Source organism: Taudactylus pleione, unplaced genomic scaffold, assembly GCF_031769625.1.
Source record: "Taudactylus pleione unplaced genomic scaffold, aTauple2 ptg000066l, whole genome shotgun sequence".
Taxonomy (NCBI): Eukaryota; Metazoa; Chordata; class Amphibia; order Anura; family Myobatrachidae; genus Taudactylus; species Taudactylus pleione.
In genome coordinates, this window is record NW_028284468.1 from 19,325,164 (window position 1) to 19,348,272 (window position 23,109).

At 43.8% G+C, this 23,109-nt stretch overlaps 1 protein-coding gene across 4 annotated transcripts in view; it reads left to right on the top strand.

Annotated features, from left to right (window-relative positions):
- The window catches only part of KATNIP (katanin interacting protein), a 252,048-nt gene that overhangs the window by 151,781 nt on the left and 77,158 nt on the right, over window positions 1–23,109 (top strand). For 2 of the 4 annotated variants that reach the window (XM_088466730.1, XM_088466732.1), the window contains exons 13-17: window positions 805–999; window positions 5,234–5,371; window positions 10,319–11,252; window positions 13,276–13,989; window positions 15,421–15,629. In XM_088466730.1, coding sequence (XP_088322856.1) covers window positions 805–999; window positions 5,234–5,371; window positions 10,319–11,252; window positions 13,276–13,989; window positions 15,421–15,629 — 2,190 coding nt within the window. The remainder of the gene's footprint in view (window positions 1–804; window positions 1,000–5,233; window positions 5,372–10,318; window positions 11,253–13,275; window positions 13,990–15,420; window positions 15,630–23,109) is intronic. The other 2 variants (XM_088466731.1, XM_088466733.1) reach the window with 2 other exon arrangements.

Genomic DNA, 23,109 nt, shown 5'->3' on the forward strand with positions numbered 1-23,109 from the left:
TTGAGTGATGACCGATAAGGTATTGTTTAAACACGTTATAAATAGCTGTATTCTTTGCTGATCTCTGACATTACTTACACCCAAAGAATTATATGTCAATGTAATATATATACAACGTTTTATGCTGCTCATGTTTATGGTAATGAGAAATATAGGAATGCAGTTGCACATTGTTGTTTTACTATACTATAAATAATTTATCTCAGTAGACGTTTTAACAGAAAATAACTGTGCTGTTGTTTTGGTACATAGGGCCTGATTCAGAGTTGTACATTATGCCAATGTTTTCGCAAATGGAGCGATTTTTTTGCCACTGCGCATGCATCTGAGTTGCTGTGTGTATGCGTCAGTGTACATTACACTGTTCGCATGCTGCAACTCTTATTTGCAGTGTTATTGACAGTCAGGGAGTGACTCGGGGGCATCTCACTTTGTGCGTCTGCGATCCTGTATGTAAGAAATATGGCTTCGGCTTCTCAGTTCCTGCAGCCATTCTGTGCAACCATAGGGCTACTCAGGAGTCCAATAATCAAAGGATCTGTGACCAAACTGCATATTTGTGCACAGTTGCTTGGATTTGCGATGCCGCCGGTGGGCGTCTCAATGCAATCCATGACGCCTGTGACATTTGCATATTGTCGCAGAGCAGCTGCTTACGGGATCACAGCTGCGGTGAAAATAGCGTACATCTCAGAATCAGGTCCATAGTACGGTTTACATTCTCAGTGCTCTCTATTTTACCAGAGACTGTTTATAGAATCTTATTCTGTTAATTTATTTTTGTACGTGTAATTGTATTTGCAGCCTGCTATAAAAGATGCAGTATATATTACAGTGGAAATTATATCCAATTGGGGAAATCCTTACAGCATTGGTTTGACTGAAGTCCAATTCTTTGATTTTAAGAATCAAAAAGTATTTGTTTCCCCTCATGATGTGGATATTAGGAACGCTGATTTTCCTGGAGACCTTCATTGTTTGGTTAATGGAATAGTTCAGGTAAGTCCAAAAATATTTCACAGTTTTAATCTTTCAATTGGTACAAGCTTTATCAGTGTTATGCACAATTGTCTCTGTTATTTTATGTAGAAACATAGGACATTGCTTATTGAGGACCCCCCCCCCGCAAACCTCACACAGAGTCTACCCCTACCCAAGCCACATGAAGCCTACTCCCTCTTCCCCCTAGAAGGCCCCACACGGAGCCTACCCCCTCCCCCACTAGACCCAATGGTCTTGATTCAGAGTTACAAGTATGCACTGATAGTGATGACACCTACTTTCACAAGTGGATTGATAGTGGCGTTGCGGACATTGGCATTTATTGGTGATCACGCAGAATATGTGCCTAATTTGCGTACAACTCTGAATCAGGCCCAGTCAGGGGCGTCTTTATAATTGGTGCACCCATATATTTTTTTTCAGCATACTTACCTCTCTGATGTCACACAGAACAGCGCTACTGAAAACCCCTGAAAAATGGCCACCGCGGCCATTTTCCTGGCGCTTTGCGCATGCGCAGTAGGAAATCACTGGGAAAGAGGATGCTGCGCCATATTTCCGGTGAACTGCGCATGCGCAGTGGACTCTGGGCACTCTCTAGTGTCCGGAGTCTACTACTGCTGTCAATTCGCTGACGGCTGCTGGAGAGAGAGAAGGGGGTCCCGGACGGGGAGTGAATACGGGCCCCCTCCTCTCTTAGGGCCTGATTCAGCAAGGAAAGCAGTTGCTAATACGCACACATTCGGTCTATTGTTGCGTTCTGCGCATGCTTATGCATCGCAGTGTGCGAACTAGCAATTGCGATGGGAACTGCATTTGCAGAGGTTGCGCAGACCCAAAGCAGAGTGATTGACAGGTAGTGCCATTTGTGGGTGGTGATGGGGGGATGGTCGGGCAAACGCAGGCGTGCCAGTGTGTTTCAACGCCGTTGCAGGGGCGTGCATAAATTATTCACTGCGTGGCCATAAGCAGCCATAGCCCTGATAGCGTTCATTCCTGTTAGCAATTTCTGAGTAAGGTCAGGGCTTGTGCAAGTGTGCATATGGGTCTGATGTTACCGATTGTTATGCTAAGTTGCCATTGTATAGGGATGCGAGTAAGGAGAAGTGGGCATCCTTATGTCTGGCTGCGTTTGCAATGTGAATTCACACATTTAAATAGCATCTCTGATATTAGTAACTGCGGTGCGTGCGTATAATCAAAATTGCGATCCGTAGTGAATCAGGCCCTTAATACGCCCCTGGGCCCAATACAACTAGGAATTTAGAGGTCTGTTCAATTCATAATCAATTCTTCTCTGTGGCAGTACTTTGAAAGAAGCATTTCACATCATTTCAAATATATTTTTATTTCTAGTGGATTTACAGGTTGTTGGGTTTTTTGTTTTTTTTATTACTAGAACATTTTCTATCGGATTACTAACATGACACACTTGTGATTTGGATTACAAATATGGAATATTTTCCTTTTGGATTACAGGAAGATTATTTCTGTGATTTATAAGAAGGATGCAGTTCGCTTCATCACGCTGATAATGTTAAAGACGTAATCATGGACAGGGAGAACAGTATGGCTGAAAGGAGCAAATCTGTATTACATTTTAGAAACCAATTACACTTTTGCCTTCATTATCTTACAGGCATTAGACAGATCAAAGCTATTGATAAAGAATAGCCTACCTATTGCTACTACTCTGCATAATTAATGAACAATATGTTTTTTAGTGTGCCCTGTTTGTTTAAGGTGATTACATAATGTGTAATGTCAGCGATGGGCAATAGACAGCCCTCAAGCTGCATGCACCCCTCCAGCCCTTCACTTACAAGCCCCGGCTTCCTGCTTTGTTTGCTATAACTTGGAATGCTTGTATAAAAGGCCTGCTGATATATTATTACAGTATTAAAAGTAATTTGTGGCCCCTGAAGTGTATCAGGTTGCCTATCGCTGATTTAGGTTATGGTGGCTCAATTTGTTTTCATATCCCCTTTTGTTTTGTCTAATTACATAAATTGTAACGTTAAAAAAAATAATTGGGGGTGGGGCAATTTAAGGTTATTTCGTAATTTGCTGTGTTTTGAACGTTGGACAGAAGCATACCTGTGCTTTTAACAATAATTTTATATTGTTCATATGACTGACTGAATCTAGTATTATTACTGAATATCACCCAGGATTATTTCCTCCAGTGTTCTACAGAATTGTCCTAGACGCGCCAAATAGCCTTTCTCCGCACGCCAGGCCCAGTGAGACTCTGTTAGCGCAGGGGTCTTTTTTGCGGCTTCTTTTGCCAAAAGTGTCTCAAGCTTGGTACACACTTAACAGTGTGTGTACCCAGCGATGCGACCCCCCCTGCCAATGGGTCAGCATATCGGGTAGCCAGTACACACTAGACGATCCGGTGCCAGACCGCCCGATATGTCGGCCCCTGCCGCATCCCGCTGCATGGGGTCGTCAGTCACATTGTCAGGTTGGCCTGCATGTAGGGCCGACCTGACGATGCAACGGACAACCCCACAGGAGCGCGCACCAGACGATATAGAGCGTACACACTACATGATTTAGAACGATATGTCGTTCCAATGCATTGGAATTATCTAGCGAGTACGCACCTTAAATCACAATGTGGTGCGACGAAGATGCACCAGTGGAATGTGCTGATTAATTTGATATGTGACACTTGTATATCTGTGTGTGACTGACTCTCTGAATCGGCATACATCTGCGGCAATGGCTGCAGCTTTTTTCCAAGCCAAGTTCACTTTACAGACTCAGGCCTGTATTCAATTCACGGCGAAAAGTCTGAATCCACGAAAAAGTGTTGTGGATGATGTCATTTCACCAGGCAGAAAGTTTCCTCTATATTCAATTGCAAACACTTTTTGCATACGCGAAAACGCAATGCAATGTACTAGGCGAAAAAGTTTCACCTATGAATAGGTGTCGGGGAAAAAAGTGCAAAATCACTATTTTGAGGTGCAAAGGTTAGGAAACTCTGCACCCTTGGGACAGCCCCCCAAAGGGTAACTGCATCAAAAAAGTCCTAAAAAAATAGAGGAACACCCCAAAAACAGAATTTTAAAAAGGGGCGAAAAAGTGCAAAGTGGGGGGACAAACTTAAAAACTAGCAAAATAGACTTTTGGGGGACTGCAAGTAGGGGTGAGGTGTTTTTTTTGATTGCAGGTGCTTGCTGAAGATGCAGTTTTTATTTTTTTTATAACAACAATTTACAGACTTAACTATGCTTGCACCCATTTTCAAGTACCCCAAATTTGACAGGACTACTTATTTTCACGCTAAAAATAAGCAAAAAGCTATTCTTCACCACTTGAGCAAAGTCGCTACTTTGAAACAATTCACAGCACTTAAGTACCCCAAATAGCTTCAGTAGGGCTAATCTGGGACATCTATATTGATCCCCAATGTTTAGTGCATCTTTTGGGGGGCGTCAGGCTGATTTCCCTGTTTTGACAGCACTTTTCCGCCTGTTTAAGTTTCGCCGGGTTGCGTTTTCGCATCCTTTGGAATTGAATACAGTGAATAGCGGGGACACGCACTAAAAGTTTCTGCACCAAAAACACGTGATGGCAAAAATTCTGGCATGCGGAAAATTATTGCGGGTGCGAAACTAATTGAATACGGGTCTCAGTCGCAGACAGACATAGTCTTAGTGTGTCCCAGTCGCATCGCAACTAAAACACATTTTTACTAAAAAAGAGAAAGACGCCCCACGCTAGCAGAGTTGCACGGGGCCAGGTGGCTCACTCACGCCAGGCATGTCATACTGCGTAGTGTATTGAGGCTAGATTTAGGAGGACACATCTGTATATACAAGTGACACAATACTACTGTTATCCTGTACAATTGATGAATTCTCACTATCCATTTCCTGTCTGTCTGCTGTATTCTGTACATTATTTGAACGTGTAGATGTGAGCATTGTAAACTGAAATAACTAGTTACCGTACTTGGCACTTGGTCATCAAAAATGTAGTTATAGGTTATCATCAAAAGAAAAAAGATGTGCTGGTGCTCTCATTTACTTAGTGTGCCATGGTCTCTTCTGCATAGCCAATGACGGTAATGTGTGTTTAAAAATCTATTGCTCCTTGTACAGCTCTTTTCTAGCTCTCACGTGGTATTTTTCACACATCACATATATACACATTATTTTAATATGTAAAATAATGCAAATAAATGACCCACCTTGACTCTAAGCAATTGCTTCTGCAGACCACAAAGGAATGTTTCATGTGGATGTGCCCTTTCCACCCTCCTGTGCAGCTTTACTTTGTTATCCGAAATCCTACTAGGTCATGTGAGTTTGACATATGCAAGATGAAGATTTGGAATTACAACAAGACACTCAGCGTAAGTAGTTACAGCTAATTTTATGACTCTCACTCTCTCTATGTGGAACATAAAAATGTAAATAATATTCTGCATACCGGTAATCGGATTGAATATAAAATCAAAGATTGTAGTCATACAATTCTTTATATAATTGCATTTTGTTTAGCTACAAGATTTCTATCAAAAGGTAAGTAAACATATATATTCTCTTTCTACACGAGTTTTGTGTCTGTTGGTAAATTGTTGTTTAATGTTGGACAGTTTTTATTATTGTTATTGTACAGTGTTCCTTTAAATAATGTAATAGATACGAACCCAGTACAAATGTTGTGCAATGAAGGAATACTGAGGTGATTCAGGACACAAATTGTTTAACAGCGATACTGAGAGATTTGCTGAAGATTCCATTTTAAATCCCAGTGCCTGCTCCTTGTGACCTTAAATAAGTGACTGACTGTCACCCGGAGCCTCGGGCATATTAAAACTTTGTTGTTGGCTCAAATGAACATTTTGTCTGCAAATTGATATACTGTCTTATGCACCATATGAAAATAATAAAAAAATATATTATTTAATATATACTAACTTCTATGCAAAGACACACTGAAGTAGGACATAGCAGAAGAGTCTGTATATTTGATAGATACATTGCACTATAAATTTACATCCTGACAATCTGTGCAAAGCACTGTAGACATTTTCATTTGAAAATATTGAGACAAACTCTTATTCAGCATATTTTACTAGAAACCGTAGATTTTATTATTGCCAGCTAAATTTGTGCTGTGACAGGGTCAATAAAATCATTTTATTTTCTTATGCTGTAGTTATGTTTATTTTGCTCTCTTCCCCTGTTTTCTCAATTAATCAAATGACACAAAACAGCCTGAACAGTCTCTGTCGCTGCCATTATTTTATTAGTAGTTGTTCTTGCTCTCGGTGGTCCACTCCCTTCTACATAACACTTCTCACTTACCTATAGAGGGGCCTGTATACAGTTACACGCATGTCAGACATATTGCACTGCATGCACAGAACTAAGGGCCTGATTCAGAGGTGCTCGCTGTTTGCGAGCGCTTGCTCTGAATCAGGGCAGTTTTTTGTTTTGTTTCGGCCTCCAGGCCGCTCGCAAAGCTGTGGGTGACCACCATCAGCTGGTGCGAGTGGCTTGGCGATGTCGCGACCATCGGGCTTGCGTCGAGACCTTGCGTGAGGGTCTCAGCTCCCGCAAGCCCGAGTGGACTTCCTGCTCTAATAGAGCAGGAAGTCCACTACTGACATCATGAGTGATGTCAGTAGGGCCGCCCAGGAACGGCAGGCGTTCCTAAGGGAACGCCTGTGTTTGTGCAGCCACCCCCACACCCCGCCTACAAAACGGGGGCGAGCTGTCAATTAACATCGACAGCCGCCCCGTTTTGTAGTGAGCGACGGAGCTGCCGTTGCTCGCTGGGGCTCACGCATTCGCACGCCGGAGGCGGCTCATGCACAGTGGGGGACAATCGACCCGCTTGCGAGCGCACTGCGCTCGCAAGCGGGTCTGAATCAGGCCCTAGATGCAGATATTATGCTATATGCAGAGTTGCATGCATCAATGTGACCGCAGCACCCCTATCTATGCGCTAGTTCAAATAGCCTTTGTGAAATACTGTACAAGGGCCCTGATTCAGAGCCGGACGCTCTGACCAGAGCGCTCGCTCTGAATCAGGGCCCACCTCCATAAATATGGAGCGTCCTCCTGGACGCTCGTATAGCTGTGGGTCACCACCCACAGCATATACGAGCGTGCAGGATGATGGTCGCGATGGTCTCGACCATCGCCACTGCGAGCAGAAGCCTGCGGTTGAGTTTCTCAACCGCAAGGCCAGGAGTGATTTTGGCTCTATCAGAGCCAAAATCATTACCACTGACATCACTAGTGATGTCAGTGGGACCGGCTTCTGACGGTAGGCGTTCCCTTGGGAACGCCTCCGTCTGGGAGGCATGCCCCCGGCACGCCCACCAAAGGGGGCGTGCTGTCAATCAACATCGACAGCACGCCCCCTTTGATCAGACACTACGAGCGAAGGAAAGTCCTTCGCTCATCTCGTCTCGCACATGCGCACGACGGAGCTCCCTCCGTCATGCGCAGTGCAGACCATCGACCCACTTGCGAGCGGACAGCTGCTCGCGAGTGGGTCTGAATCAGGGCCAAGGCTTTTTGCTTTCAAAAGTTTGGGATTTTAAAAGCATTTTTGGGTGTATTATGTTTTTTTACAGTGTTGTCTATACTTCCAGTATCAAAAAGAAAAAATAAATGTGTCTGAGATCACAAAATTCTGTATAACAAGGTGCAATGTGACAAGACACAAAACATATGCAAACTAGAGAAAATCATAAACCCTATCCCTATCCTTGTATTTTCTATGTTGCTAGTGTGAAGTGACTTATGCCTTTACTCATTATTTCATTTTATCTCCCCATGATTCTATTTTTACAGTGTTCTCTACATTGTGCTTTATCACCCCTCAGGCCTTGTCATCATCTCTTAACTCAGTATTGAGTATCCCTTTCATAACATGGGGTTATCCAGTGTAGAAACTGCCATTTTACAGTTGTCAGGAATGTTACAGCAGTCATGGATGCATACAGAGAGGATTTAGCTGAGGTGTCAGTGAGTCAGTCAACACAGGATTATCACAGATTACTCTTAACCCTGGACACTTCCAGCATTGGCAGCAATAGGAGACTGACTGGTTCTTGTACATGCTTTTGATATATATTTTGTTTTTTTATATATATACGGGATATATTATTAACTGGCACACTGTATATTTGTAAGTGACTTGCAGTCCTAACTTTGCTATTGCTCTCCACTGTACGTTTTTCTAAGCATTTCACAATTAAAATGTATTCTCCTTTTCTTTTATTCACAATAAGTATTATTTACATTAATAAGTATTATTTACATCTTTCATATTTTAGGGCAGTGGTTCTCAAACTCAGTCCTCAGGACCCCACACAGGTCACGTTTTGCAGATCACCCAGCAGGTGCACAAGTGCAGTCATTACTCACTGACACATTTTAAAAGATCCACAGGTGGAGATAATTATATCACTTGTGAATCTGTGAGGAGACCTGGAAATCATGCACTGTTTGGGGTCTTGAGGACCGAGTTTGAGAACCTGTGTTTTAGGGGGAAATAAAGGCTTGTTCGCTGTAATTTGTTGTTTTCTTAGGAACTAATTACAGGGAAGATATAAATGAATGCCACATATAGCCCATTCATTTTGTGGATTTATTAGTACAGATTTATCTTGAATTCTTCTACTAATCTTGACGTTGGTATGTAGATGTTGCACATCACACAGTTAAGCACTAGGAGTATATAAAAGCTTAAGGGGTCTATTTACTAAGCAGTGTTAGGAGAAAGGAAAAGTGATAAGGTGCCAGCCAATCAGCTCCTAACTGCCATCTCACAGGCTGTGTTTGAAAAATGACAGTTGGGAGCTGACAACTCAAAAGCAGGCGTGTTGCGACCGTTATAGCAGGTATAGGGCTGGAGCAAGTGAGTGCATATATTGATGACCATTATTTAATCAAGAACACAGCAATACAAATACAATCCCACAATCATATTCAGCCAGACATGTTCGGCAAGTTTCATCAGCAATGGGAAAAGAGAATAGTCTTAACGCTGCAACATGGTGGACAGCACTTCGAACATATCCTATAAACTTTATGTCAAAACTCGAGAATGAATAAAGATACTTTAAAACGAAGAACTCCATTGTTTTTCTTATGAAATTCTGCATATGTTTTATATCAAATGACTACCTTCTCGATTAAAAAATTAGAGTTGCATCCAAGATGGCCGAAAGTTTCCCCCCACTCCCATATCATATGTGTAGACACTGGATTAATATTTCCTTACTCATTTATTTTTTATAAGGGTGTTTCCACACTTATGGACCACCCTGTATTTATTTCTCAGAGTTAACCCTATATGTTTCTATACAGACTGGCTATAGAACTGACACATATTTATAACAGACTTTAACTATGATTAAAGAGCTCTGCTACAGACCTTTATTTATACAGTGATTATTATTAAATAGGTACTTAACCTTACAAAATTAGGGAATATATTTACTAATGTGCAGAGTTTTAAAAGTGGAGTTGTTTCCCATAGCAACCAATTGATTATACTTATTTTACTCACACCTTCTAGAAGATAATAGCTAGAATCTAATTGGTTGGTACAGGCAACAACTCCACTTGTAAAAACCCGCACTTTAGTAAATATACCTCTAAGAATATATAGGACCCGTTAATGTGGTGAGGATTATAGCATTTCATACCCTAGGGAGAAAGTGATTACATAAAGGGCTGGTAGCCCAATATACGACACAACAGCAACTACAGTTTTTAAAAATACGATCTTAATATACATTTTTTATTCCTTTTGCACATTTCTTTATTTTAAATATATTTCACCAAGATAATGTTTCTTTTTATTTTAATGCATATCAATAAAATATACTGTATAAGATTTTAATATCCAATATTTATATATACTGTACGTTTTTCTCTAGTTACCTTTATAATAACTCTCATTTTTTCTTTCTTTTGAGTTATTTAATCAAGCATATGTATAAGGGTGGTGCAGTCACATAGACTTGTACAGCTCAGTATATGTGCGATTATCAGCACCGTTCACGCAGTCTGTTCGCAGCCGACTTACATGCAACACAGACTTGGCCACTAAGCAGATCATTATTTTTATACAGTGCAGTGATTTTGATGTGCAATACCAATATTATACAAAGCATCACTCAAATATAATTTTGCTTATGCTTTGTACAGAAAAATACTACTAGTGAACATATAATAATCTAAAAATTATTCTGTATGGTATCCCTTTAAATCGAAGAATACCTATAGGAAGTGAAATTTTAAATCTGATTTTATATATTTTTGTTTTTCAGGATCTGGACATTGGAGCGAAGCATGTGAAGATCTATAAAAATGAAACCTTGGTGTTTGATGGGTTCTTGGAGAAAGGGTGTGGAAACAAAGTATTTGAATACAGTAATACTATTGACTTATTAACCAGCCAGATAATGACCACCTCCACACCTCCTCTTAGTAGTTCTAGAGATAAAATAGATGAACTCAGTGAAAACAGCAATATGAATGCTAATTTTCAGAGTTTCCCACAATCCAGTTCTTTAGCAGATTTGAGTACATTACTTCATGCCTCTAATTCAGAAGGTTCTGTAACATGGAAGGAAGAATCCCAAAACTGCAGCTCAAACAATTCAAGAACTACAGGACTAAACAAATCTTTAATAAAACAAAAAGATGAAGACGTTTATTTTAATGAACCAAATATATTACTCACTAACTCCATGCAAGCTGCTAGCGCAGAATTCCATATGTCTGAACAACGCTCACAGACTCCATCTGATCATGATGATTTAGCAATAGTAGCACAGCTGGAGAAACTTACTGGAAGAAAAGTAATTGAATCATCAAGTAAAATCCCAAACTGGTTAGCCTCTTCATCCAACTCAAACCTTCAAAAGACGATACATGATAATGAATCCGCAAAGCATCTATGTTGTATTACTGATCATTCTATCAGTAAGGACTCTTTCAAAAATGGAAAGAATATATTATGTGACGAGCTTGTAGATGAATTTCTTAGAAGCCCGAAAACAGAATTGAGGCATCTAAGCAACAGTGAAAACAAAGCAAACCTTTCATCCGTTTTGTCCAGAAAAGCATATGATGATTTAGAAGACGGAAACACCAAGCTTTTTTCTGACCCTGAACGTCCAATCAGTGGTAGGCGGAAAGCTCCAAAATTCAAAGAGTTGGAAAGTGAAAAATGTCAAGATCTGAGTTACCCATTGACAAGTAAGTTTTATGTGTTAAACAATCTTTCCCTCTTGTTGCGATATAACCAGCCAGATAATAGTATTAAATGGCATCCAGTATTCATCCATACAGTCTAGGTATGCAAGGTGCTGTCCATGTATCTATTAACGGTCATCTGTGGCCAGATATGACCACCTACTGTTAAGTTCGCTGACATCCATTGAAATAAGTGTTGTGATGCACCCTGGTGTTTCCTTCCCCTTTTTAGCAACTAAATGGTAAAATGAAGGGAAGCACACTTATTTAAGCATAACAGTGCCATGATATCCCTCCCTGTGCTCCCTGGAGAACACAGGACATACATAAAATAGGAGCATACAAGGTAGACTAAATGTAGACCTGAAAAGAGAGGGTAGGGATGGTCTTGCTCATATGAGAGCCTACATTCTAATTTGAAGAGAGCAGAGCTGAGACTAGAGGAACAAGAGTGGCTCAGAATGGAGTCTGGACAGTTGTGATGATGCATTAATTTGGGTGGGACTAAGGTAAATTTAAGAAAGAGATGGGAATTAAGTGGGTATTTAAATGCCGTGGGAGAGTCTGATTGAGCATGGCAGGTAATTCCATAATTGGGTAGCAGCAGGGGTGAAGTCTTGTAGAGGTACCTCCAGTTCTGGGTGACTGAAGAGCAAACTTCAATCTGCAGAGATCACATGTCCTTAGAAAGTGAATTATGATAGGACCAGTTAAAGTCTTTATCTAATCTGCAACCATTGCAATGTCATCAAGTCTATTATTTCACATGTGCTTTCTTCTGTTGCTACAAAGGGAGACTTGGACAACCCCCTATGCATAATAGCTACATGCACTAATTGCAACATATTTTCAAATGTCAGTAACATATATCATTGTAAATGCTATCAATACTAAGCCCTGACTTCAACAAAATTTGAATACTTGACCTTCTTATTCTCAGACACGCAGACTGGGAAGGTGTGGGATAGATATGTACGCTGCAGAAGAAAGTTAAGCTTTCTTGAATACATCCATCTCAATAAATAAGTGCTACACAGTTTCCAGCATCCTAAATCCTTAGAAAGTGAAACATGCCAACATATAATGGCCTTTCAATAAATTGGACACAGCAGTCATTGAATAATGCTAAAGTTAGTCAACTAAATCATTTTGGTTCTTAAAGAGATAAGGTAACTTTTTACAGGCGGGGTTGGTTTATAAAACAGGGATTTTCTTTTACTACTAAGAGGATGTTGGGGAGGGGGTACTGTTATTTATGATTTATGACCACTGGGGGCTCTATTGCCAATGGGGGGGGGATGAGAAATTATTTTATAAATGGCGCCTATGGCTACGTGGTGGTGCAAGGCACCCCCAGGCATATTACTTTTCAATAAAATATTTAAATATATGTTTAAAAATACTTTTTAAACTATAATAAATAAAAACTAAATTTTTTGACCGGTTTTGCAGAGAAAAAAATTGTCACAGCATAATGAAAGGTGAGTTAGGGTCCATTCATCATCACTTAGTTTCTATTCCTGCCTTTGTAGAAGTTAAGGATTGGGACTTTTCATTGTAAAGGTAAAGCAGGAGATATCATTGATTTCTTCTGCTTACCCTTCAGCCTTGATCTGTCCCGCTCAAGCTCCGAAAATGTAACATTTTTGGAGCTTGACTGCAGCAGCATTTGTCATCTTTATTCGCATCCGCATCAAGTTGGATACTTAAGCATTGGGGGCCGCCCGGTACCCAATAATTAACATGATGAATGGACCCCTTAGTGAGGATCAATATTCCTGAATATATACCCCTTTGCTGAAATCGTGATTGTCTAAAGTGCAGTTAATCCAGAGTTGTGTAATGGAGGTGAAAATGATATGCTAACATAATTTATTAGCTTATAGACCTGATTTTTTTGGGCACACGATTGAGTGCTCTGGCCTTTCTGTGTTTTTACATGTTAGTTGGCATTCTCCATATCATATGTTGGGTCACAAGCTCAGTTGCCAAAAGAAAACTTTCTAACAATTTCTTTTACGTTTAGGTAATCAAAGAAACACTCAAACTAGACAAAGGTGGGGTTGTAATCAAGAAAATAGTCTGATGGAATCATGGACTTCTTTGCAGAAATTCAATCAGTCTCATCGAGTTCGAATATCCAACATGGAATTTGAAGGAGATATTTTTGATGAGTTTATGCAACAGCAAAAAATAGGAAAACAAAGCATAACCGCAAAAAAAGACCATGAACTGCCTAAAGCAGGAGATGTGAACATAATAGAAAATGACAGAGATGATGGCATTGACTTTGAGATACCAGTTTTGCCATATGGTCAACATCTGTGTTTAAGAATTGCATCTACTTGGGGTGATAGACACTATGTCGGCCTTAATGGAATAGAAATCTTTTCTTCTACTGGCAACCCTGTTCAGATAGCAAAGATTGTCGCAGATCCTCCAAATATAAATATCTTGCCAGCATATGGCAGAGACCCTAGAGTTGTGACAAATCTCATTGATGGCGTAAACAGGACCCAAGATGATATGCATCTCTGGCTTGCACCATTTACTCCAGGAAAGATTCACTTTATTTACTTAGATTTTACATATCCTTGTAAGGTGGCCATGATTAGAATTTGGAACTACAATAAATCTAGAATACATTCATTTCGTGGTATAAAAGATATTGAAATTGTTTTAGACCACAATGCAATATTTAAAGGAGAAATTGCCAAGGCTTCTGGTACACTTTCTGGAGGTATGTACATGTTTGTTTTTTCCCTCTGAATGGCGTTCTTTTGCATGCTTTCAAAGACTAATTCAAGTTAAATTAAAGTTAAGCAAATAGAGAAATGCATTATTCAACAATTCACATATTCCCATTATCTGATTCATAATCTCTCTTCTCTTTGTTATGAAACACCTACCTATTTTTTGTAAGACCTCTAGAACCATGTGCTGAGGTCTTCTGCCTATAACAACCATCCTTATTCCTTTAGAGAACGATACTCACCGGTACTGAGATGCCGCCAGGTCTTAAACTCAGAGTAGGTTAGGTTTATACAAAATGACAGATGATCACATAATAATAAAAGCTGGAGTAGTAAAAAAATCTTTTGCAGTACCAAAAGGAATGGTTCAAATAAATGCATAAATAGTCACAGCAGAAACTAAATAACGATAGCTTGCAACAGCTGATAGCAAACAACAATATCAAGTTTCCAAGTAAGTAAGAAAGATACTTGGCAATACATGTTTTGCAATAAGCATGAGACCATAGGTCAGGCCAGCTAGGTAAACAGCGATAGAGGAATCCAACAGCACTGAGTAGATACCAGGTTCTGCAAGGTAACTCAAGGAAGAAGCTATAACCAGCAATGAGGTGCATAGCTGGCTGCCTTTTAACCTAGAGAGGGACGAATCAGAGGAAGCCAAAGAGCCCAGCCCCCATAATGAAAAACCTAATGCAGCTGCATGTCTCAAACAGCTTCCTGGCTGCTAGTTAACAGCTGGAAGCAAGAACCCCTGCAGCCGTACGAGTCACCGTCACCTAGCGACCATAGGGACCATCGTCCTGTGCGACCTGCGTAATGCGGCGTCCCAGTCACCTGGTAATGGCCCGGGAAACGCTGATAAGAAGAACCGTGGCGACTGATCATAATTCTATTTTTATCACTTTTTGTGTTGCTCTCTAATTTAAATAAGCTTTATTAGGAGGGCCAGAAAAATAGTTTAGCATTACCAAAGCATTCAAGGTTGCTGTATCTGTGGTAGATCATGGTGTGTGACTAATTACAGAAATATAACTCAAAATATATTCGGTTCATGGCTGAGTTAATTTCTCAGATGTACATATTTGCCAACCACAGGGATTAACTGGTTAGGTTTATTAGTCATGGTCTGTAATAGATCTACCATATGATTTTATTGCATTCCTTTTTTGACAGCATCTGAGCAAAGCAGAGCATTTCTTAGCTTAAAGGTGGAAGGTGATGTATTGTTTTGCTGCACGGTTGTCAGAATCATTCTCCATATGGAATTGTGAAGACTATGGTTGATTTTATTATCTAAGGAACATTTGTCTATTCACCAATACAATTTCCAGGTGTTTTAAATCAGATCTCTTGTATGTGGATTTGTTAAGTACTACATTTTGCTGTTGTACAGATCATTTATATTAATTTCTTAGCTGCAGAACAGTTTGGGGATACAATTTTGTTTACAACTGATGATGACATACTGCAAGCGATGTCTGTTTATGATGAAACATTTGATGAGGAGTTTGAGAGCACAGATCTTCAAATAGATGAAGAAAACTTCAAAATCCGCCCAAGGACGGCAGACCATGGCGATGAGGAAAGGCCCTTTACACAGGCTGGCTCCAGTGAGAAACTGCTGGTAATGACAGAATACAAATAGTTTCCCACAATAAAGTGGATGTGCTTGGAGAAACTGTGAGAAGTGTAACAGTAAATAATTTTGTGTTTACTATTGCTCTACCCAGTTCTACACCATTTGTTGTCTTTTGTTTATACCACATAACATTAATTCAAAATATAATCTCAGAGATCTTAAAATGAAATCTAAAATATTAGTTGATATGTTTTTTTCAAGAGATAACCTGCTTTTATGCGCACGTGATGAATAGATACGTACAAGCTTTTGTCATCCGTTATCTGATTAGGAGTTCATTTGTAAATATTAATTGTCCCATTTGTGGAAAGAACTCATACTTGACGTAATATTGAATATAGAACAATAAAATTACTTAAGGGAGATTTATCAAAGCTTGGACAGAGATAAATTGGAGAAAGATAAAGTATTAACCAATCAGCTCCTAACGGTCATTTTTCAAACACAGCCTGAAACGTGACAGAAGCTATTTGGTTATTACTCTCCCCACTTTATCTTTCTCCAAGCTTTGATAAATCCCCACCCCCCTAAGCTTTGAAAGTTATAAAAAAAATACTTCCAATAATAAACTGAAATGCAAGTCACCATTTTCATATACATAAAATGTTTTACCAATACAGTATTTTTTAGTACTGGGAACATATACTGTATGTGTATGTATGTATTTGTATATTAAATATAATGTGTTAGTGTACATATAAACTACTAGCTGGGATACCCGGCATTGCCCGGGTTGAAGACTGGACCCTGAAGTATACCTGCAGCCTTTGTTTACATTGTCCTTGCCTATAATTCCATTCCATTAATCATGAAAAGGACCCCCACTGGTTCCAACATGCATGCGTTACTGGAATCAGTATGAATAACCGCCGGCGGTTCAAATCCTGACGCTGGCAGACTAGCAGCAGTGGAAATCCCGACAGGGGATTTAGAGAAGTATCACTAACCCTCCCTTAGGAGTGCCTAACCTCCACCCCAGTGCCTAACCCCCCCTAAGTGCCAAAACCTAACCACCCCATCCTCGCAGCCTAAACCTAAGTCTCCCGGGGGAGGGCCTTACCCCTCGTTCCCCTAGCCTAACCCTCCTGGGGGGAGAGGGATGCCTAACCCTAAATCCCCCCTAGAGCCCCTAACCTAAACCCTCCCCCCCTGTGCGGCCGCCGCCCGGCCTGCCATCAATCGGTATGCCGGGCGTCTGGCTCCCAGCGTAGGTATTTCGACGCCTATCATTAGTACCCTGCCGGGATTTGACAGTCGGGAAGCCATCGGTCGGCATTTTGACCGTCTGCTTCCTGACTGCATGCCGCGTTACTACCGTGGGTACAAAGGGTGCGGCTGCTATGGTGCCCGAGCTGCCTCTATGGCCCACTGCTCCCCCTGCACCCAGTCACGGACACAAGGTGGGCTAGTACAGTCAGGGCCGCCGAGGGGAACCTGGTTGTCAGCGGTGTTGATTTGGTGCCAGACCGGCAGCTGATTAAAGCGGGCGCACTGGCATGCAAATATGGAGAGACAGCACTGCCAGTTGCGAGGCAATCAGATCTTGCGGACCGGCAGCCAATCAGAAGTGGAGACTCCTTTATTGGCTTTTAGTCCGCGAGCTACGATTGGCTTGCGACCGGCGCCAGATTTCAATTGCACTGGCGCTGTCTGTCCATGTCTGCCGCTGCCTGCTGGTGCGCCAGCTGTAATTAGCTGGTGGCCCGGCACCACATCCACACCTGCTGGCTGCTGATGGCACACAGGGGGAGGCGAAAGGCTGCAGGAGGGACACAGAGAGGTTAGTTGCTGGTGGGGGGGGCATAATGTGTAAGGGGCATTACTGTGTGTCATAATGTGTAAGAGGCACTACTATTGTGTGGAATGATGTCTGAAGTTCTAACCTACATAATGCCAAAGTTCAAACCTAGGCAAAAACTTAATCCTGGTCAAACTACACCACTATGCCAAATTTGGTGGAGCTACTGTAGGTCCAAAACTCTGTCCGTGTATAAAGGACAGACAGACGCTTTCTCGCTTATTTTATAGATGTACTTTTACAATAGAGTGCCCCTCTAAGTTCTTTATAAAGTATGTCTACATACTGTATATGTGGCATGTCCTCCTACAGTACTTTATTAACATTTATATGGCAGATTTACTGTTGACTGTGACACCTGATAAAGGACCTGCTTCAAAGATTTTTGGAACCCCGATGTTCACATAAATCTCCGATGATTGAAGATCTGCGCATGCGGAACACTGTGCATGTGTAGATGGAGTCCTGCGATATCATTCTCTATGCCCAAAAAGTTGCGCCATGATTGAGATGCTGCTGTCTTTTGGAGGCTGCGACAGGCAGCATTACAGAAAACGGGCGTCAGCCCCGTTTTCTGGTTGTGCCAAAGCCAGTGTCTGCGTCCTTGGATGCAGCTTCACTTGTACCGTTGTGTGATTTTGCCGAGCATCCTGAGTAACATGAGGCTTACTCAGATGTCCGATGTCCACGCAGTTGATCCAATGGCTGCGTCTTCATAAGTCAGCTGTGAGTGTATTTTTACTTAAGACTACTGTATTCTTATTGCATTTGCATATTTTAGCACAGTAACTGCAGCTGTTCTATAGCATACATCTCTGAATCAGGCCCAAAGTCTCACCATGCAGTGGTCTAAGAATTAGCATAACACAAGTGCTGTGCGCACTCATAGTTTAGATATAGTGTATCAGTGCTCTCTTTAAATTAAATCTGTGTTTGCAATACCTGTAACAGTATTTCTACTTCAGGGTCCATAGTGGGTCCACAGGGTTGACCTTGGGGTATAGCTGGATTTGGATCCACGGGCACCTCGCAGTTAAAGCTTTTGCTGCTCCCAGGATGCACTTGGGTCCATCCTCCTCTATACCCCGCCCCCGAGCCACAGGCACCTCAGTTTTAGTTGGTGCCCGGCCGGAGTCGGGTCACCCTGACGCGGTGGGGCTGCATAAGCTCTGGGACCTCCCACTGACTGTTGCCGGATTCTACGGGGCAAGGTAAGCCGCGTGCAGCGCTTCACCCTGCGCGTGGGGGTAAAAATGCAGTCTTTAGCCGCCGGTCTCTGGGGACAGACCGGCGGCGCTAGTAGCGGCGGTGGTCTCCCCCTTCACTGGAATACCCCGTCTGACCGCTGGACTACCAGGGTATAATTGCTGGAGGAGAACCAGCGTCCCTGGGGTTAATTGCTAGCCAGGGGAGGCAGCCTTCCCTGGTTTAGCGGCTCCTCCCCTCAGCCCAGCGCGCCTTCTCTCATGCGTGCTGGCGTCGCTGGGCTGTTCCTCCTACGGCCACTCCTCCTCAGAGCTCTCCGGCGGCCATCTTCTTGTGGCTAACGTAGATCTCCCAGGCGGTGCATGGAACGGTCCCCCTGCGTATCTCTCCCCTGCAAAAGGACAGTGTTCGCAGTGCTATAGCCCTCCCAGACACTGAATCTGGGAGGTTGATTGTAGCGAAAGGTGCAGTGAGTTTAACTTCCTGCATGGTATGTGACTTTTTGCTAGTGCTGCTGTCTGTGCTAATTTCTGCTGACTGTCATCTTATCACTATCCCTTTCCTTCTCCTACAGGCTCGCAGGTGTGTGGGGGAGGGGTGTTTTTTCGGTGTACCTCACTTATATAAATCTATGTATTTGTGAGGTCAGTCACATACAGTGGTGTGCTACTCAGTGCCATATTGTGGGCTGTTTGTGTTGCATACTTCGGAGTGCGCAGGTGTTATACGCCTCACCTCTTTTCGGTGATACATAGTTATTGCAAAGTTATTGTGTCATGTCTGATGAGGAGAATGAGCGCTCCGTGGCTCCTGTGTTGTTTTCCTGACAGCGCTGTTCGGCAGGGGTTGATGGGGTGGATTTGTCTCAAGATGGTCTGCGCAGGCGGTGCCAGCTGGTACCTGGTCCCTCTAAACCCCCAGTGGCGCAGGATCCTCCTTGGGCGATGTTTTCACAAGTGCTGTCGTCAATCGCGGACCATCCTGCGGTCCCGACTGTGTCACCCACTTAATTAAAAGCGCTACTTTGCCATTACCGTCTATCTCCTCCCTGAAGGATCCCACGGACAGGAAAGTGGAGACTTGTTTAAAGTCTATCTACTCTCTCTCTGGGGCAGTGACCCGTCCGTCCATGGCCATCTCTTGGGTGGCTAAGGCCATTGAGAGCTGGGCCAACGCTTTGGAAGATACCTATCCGGACGATGCTCCGGATATCCAGAGAGCGTTGATAGGACAGATGAGAGATGCGGCTTCCTATATTGGGGAAGCATCTTTGGATGCAAGCCTGCTGACCTCTAGGGTGTCGGCTGCAGCTGTGTTGGTGCTTCGGTCCTTGTGGCTGCAGTCCTGAAGGGCTGATACGGATTCTAAAAAGGGCCTGGAGGCCCTACCTTTTAATGGAGAGTTGCTATTTGGTCCAGATTTGGACAAAATAGTGGATACTCTGGCTAAATCAAAGTCTGCCTTCCTCCCTTAGGCTTCAGCGCCGGCTAATGTGAGGAGCTCAGCCTTTCGGTCCTTTCGGGTTCAGGGAAAGGCCAAGGGTCAGTCCTTCCCGAGGCAGTCGGCGACTAAGACAGCCTCGAAGCCCAAGAAGCAGGCCTGGAGTGCCAGACGCCCTTCTTCCAAAGAGGAAGATAAACCCTCTGCCTGATGTGACGAGCCTCCCTCTGGGGGACCCCAGAGTAGGAGGCCGACTTCTTCAATTTGCCCAGTGCTGGCACAATACCACCACGGATGTCTGGGTTCGAGAAGTGGTCTCCCAGGGGTACGCCCTGTCTTTTCAACACAAACCGCCCCACCAGTTTTTCTGCACAAGTCCTTCTCAGGACAGAACGAAGGATTTGCAGATTCAGGAGGCTATAGACTCCTTGCTGAAAGCAGGGGTCATTGTTCCCATTCCTCAATCACAACGAGGGACGGGGTACTACTCTACTCTGTTTCTGGTGCAGAAACCCAATGGTTCTCATCGCCCTATCCTCAATTTGAAGTCTCTGAACAAATTCCTCACAGTTCCCAAATTCAGAATGGAAACATTACGTTCCATCATTCTGGCGATGGAACCTGGGGATTACATGGTCTCCCTGGATATCCAGGATGCCTACCTCTATGTTCTGATAGCACCTTCGCACCAGCGGTATCTGAGGTTCGCTATCCTTCAGCATCATCAGTTCCGGGCGCTACCCTTTGGCCTCTCCACGGCACCGAGGGTATTCACCAAAGTGATGGCAATCATGGCCGCACATCTTCGGAACCAGAATGTACGGCTACTGCTGTATCTGGACGACCTCCTTTTGCTGGCAAGCTCCCCGGAGGTACTGCTTCAACATTTCCACCTGACGATCGCTTGTCTGCAAGCGCACGGGTGGTTGATAAATTGGAGAAAGTCCTCCCTGATTTCATCACAGCGGATGGTTCATTTGGGAGCCCTGCTAGATTCTCATCAGCAAAGGATCTTCCTGACTCCGGAGAAGGTCTCCTCCCTACAGCTGCGGAGACACAGTTGTCTGAGCAGTTGCCGCCTGTCGGTCCATTCGGCTATGAGAGTTCTGGGGTCCATGGTGTCGGCATTCGACATGGTGGAATTTGCCCAGTTCCATTCACGGCCCCTGCAGGGGCTTTCTATCAGAATGGAACTGGTTACCTCACCGGATCCGCTCTCAGATGCTGGTGTTGTCCCCGGAGGTTCGGCAGTCTTTGGCTTGGTGGCTTCAGACAGCTCATCTGGTCGAGGGGCGCCCCTTTTGGATCCCGGACTGGGTCCTGCTCACAACAGATGCCAGTCTTCGGGGTTGGGGGCAGTGACAGGCTCGTTGTCACTTCAGGGTCGTTGGTCTACGGAAGAAGCACTTCTCTCCATCAACATCCTGGAACTGCGGAAAGTGTACAGGGCCCTGCAGTTGTCTGGCACCGCTCTTCAAGGAAGGGTGGTTCAAGTTCATTCCGACAACGCCACCACGGTGGCGTACATCAACCACCAGGGAGGAACTCGCAGTCGGGCTGCGATGTCGGAGGTGTCTCGCATCCTTGCTTGGGCGGAGTGCCACATTCCAGCGATCTCGGCGGTCTTCATCCTCGGAGTCCTCAATTGGGAGGTGGACTTCCTCAGCCGTCACGACGTGCATCCCGGGGAATAGTCGCTTCACCCAGAAGTGTTTCAGCTACTCGTGGACAGATGGGGGCTGCCGTAGCTGGACTTGATGGTCTCCCGTCACAATCACAAGTTGCTCGTTTACGGGTCAAGGATGTCACGGCCAGGGTATTTCAGCATGGCGCTAGGCGAGTGTTACCTGTGAGGTCATTGTGGCGCGGGCTGTCTGGTGGCGAAGCTGGTGTCTGGCGGGGGGCTTTGGCTGCGCGCGTTGTTGTGCGGGCCTATTGTCACTCTGCGCTGGTAAGGCCTGGCGGCGTCTCCATTCCGTTTGGCATGGGCGCCGCCATCTTGCCTTCTGGCCATGTGATGCGGCTGGCCAATCCTGGTGAGTCACATGTTCCCTCCGGCCAGTAACAGCACGGCATGGGGTATTTAGGAAGGGTCAGTGCCTTCCTTCTTTGCCAGTGCAACGTGTATCTCAGCCTAGCTGAGAGGGATTTATCTGTGCTTATCCTGTTCCTGTGAATTTGCTGTCTGCCAGTCTGCCTGTCAGCTCCTAGCTCCCACTGGACTACCCCGCTTCCTCCACCCTTGCCCATACCTGAGTGCCTGAGCCTGCTGACATCCTGCTCATTGCTTCAGTTCACTACCTGCATACCTGGCTTGATTATTTTCAGTTCACTACCTGCATACCTGGCTTGATTAGTTTCAGTTTCACTACCTGCACACCTGGACAGCTCAAATTGCTTTTCTTGGACATTAACCCATTACTCCCACCACAGAACTCTTGTGCACATTTATATGTTCCTGGACTTTTGTTTACTGCCACATTATATGTCTGCTCAAGCACTTATTAAAAATCCTAGTTTTATTTTCAAATCCGCTTCTGTGATTGCTCCTGCTACCACCCCGGGTCCACAAACAACCCAGAACATAACAAAGGACAAGAGACGCAGGCGCATGTCTGGTAGACGCGCTGTCGGTGAAATGGACGTTTCACCTGGCGTATCTGTTTCCTCCGATATCCCTGCTACCTCGGGTCCTGCGGAAATTCAAGCAGGACGGCGGCACGCTCGTGCTGGTGGCTCCGGCGTGGCCCAGACGTCCTTGGTACTCCGATCTGAGGAGCCTCTCCATCGACGCTCCGTACCTTCTTCCTCATTTTCAGGACCTATTGTCTCAAGGGCCCTGCCTTTACCCAGATCTGGGTCGGCTGTCTTTGACGGCGTGGCTCTTGAGACAGCCGTCTTAAGGTCTCGGGGCTTCTCGGGTTCGGTTATTAGTACCATGCTCAGGGCACGCAAGCCTGCTTCCGCATGGATTTACCACAGGGTGTGGCGCACTTACTTTCAGTGGTGTGAGTCCAGAAA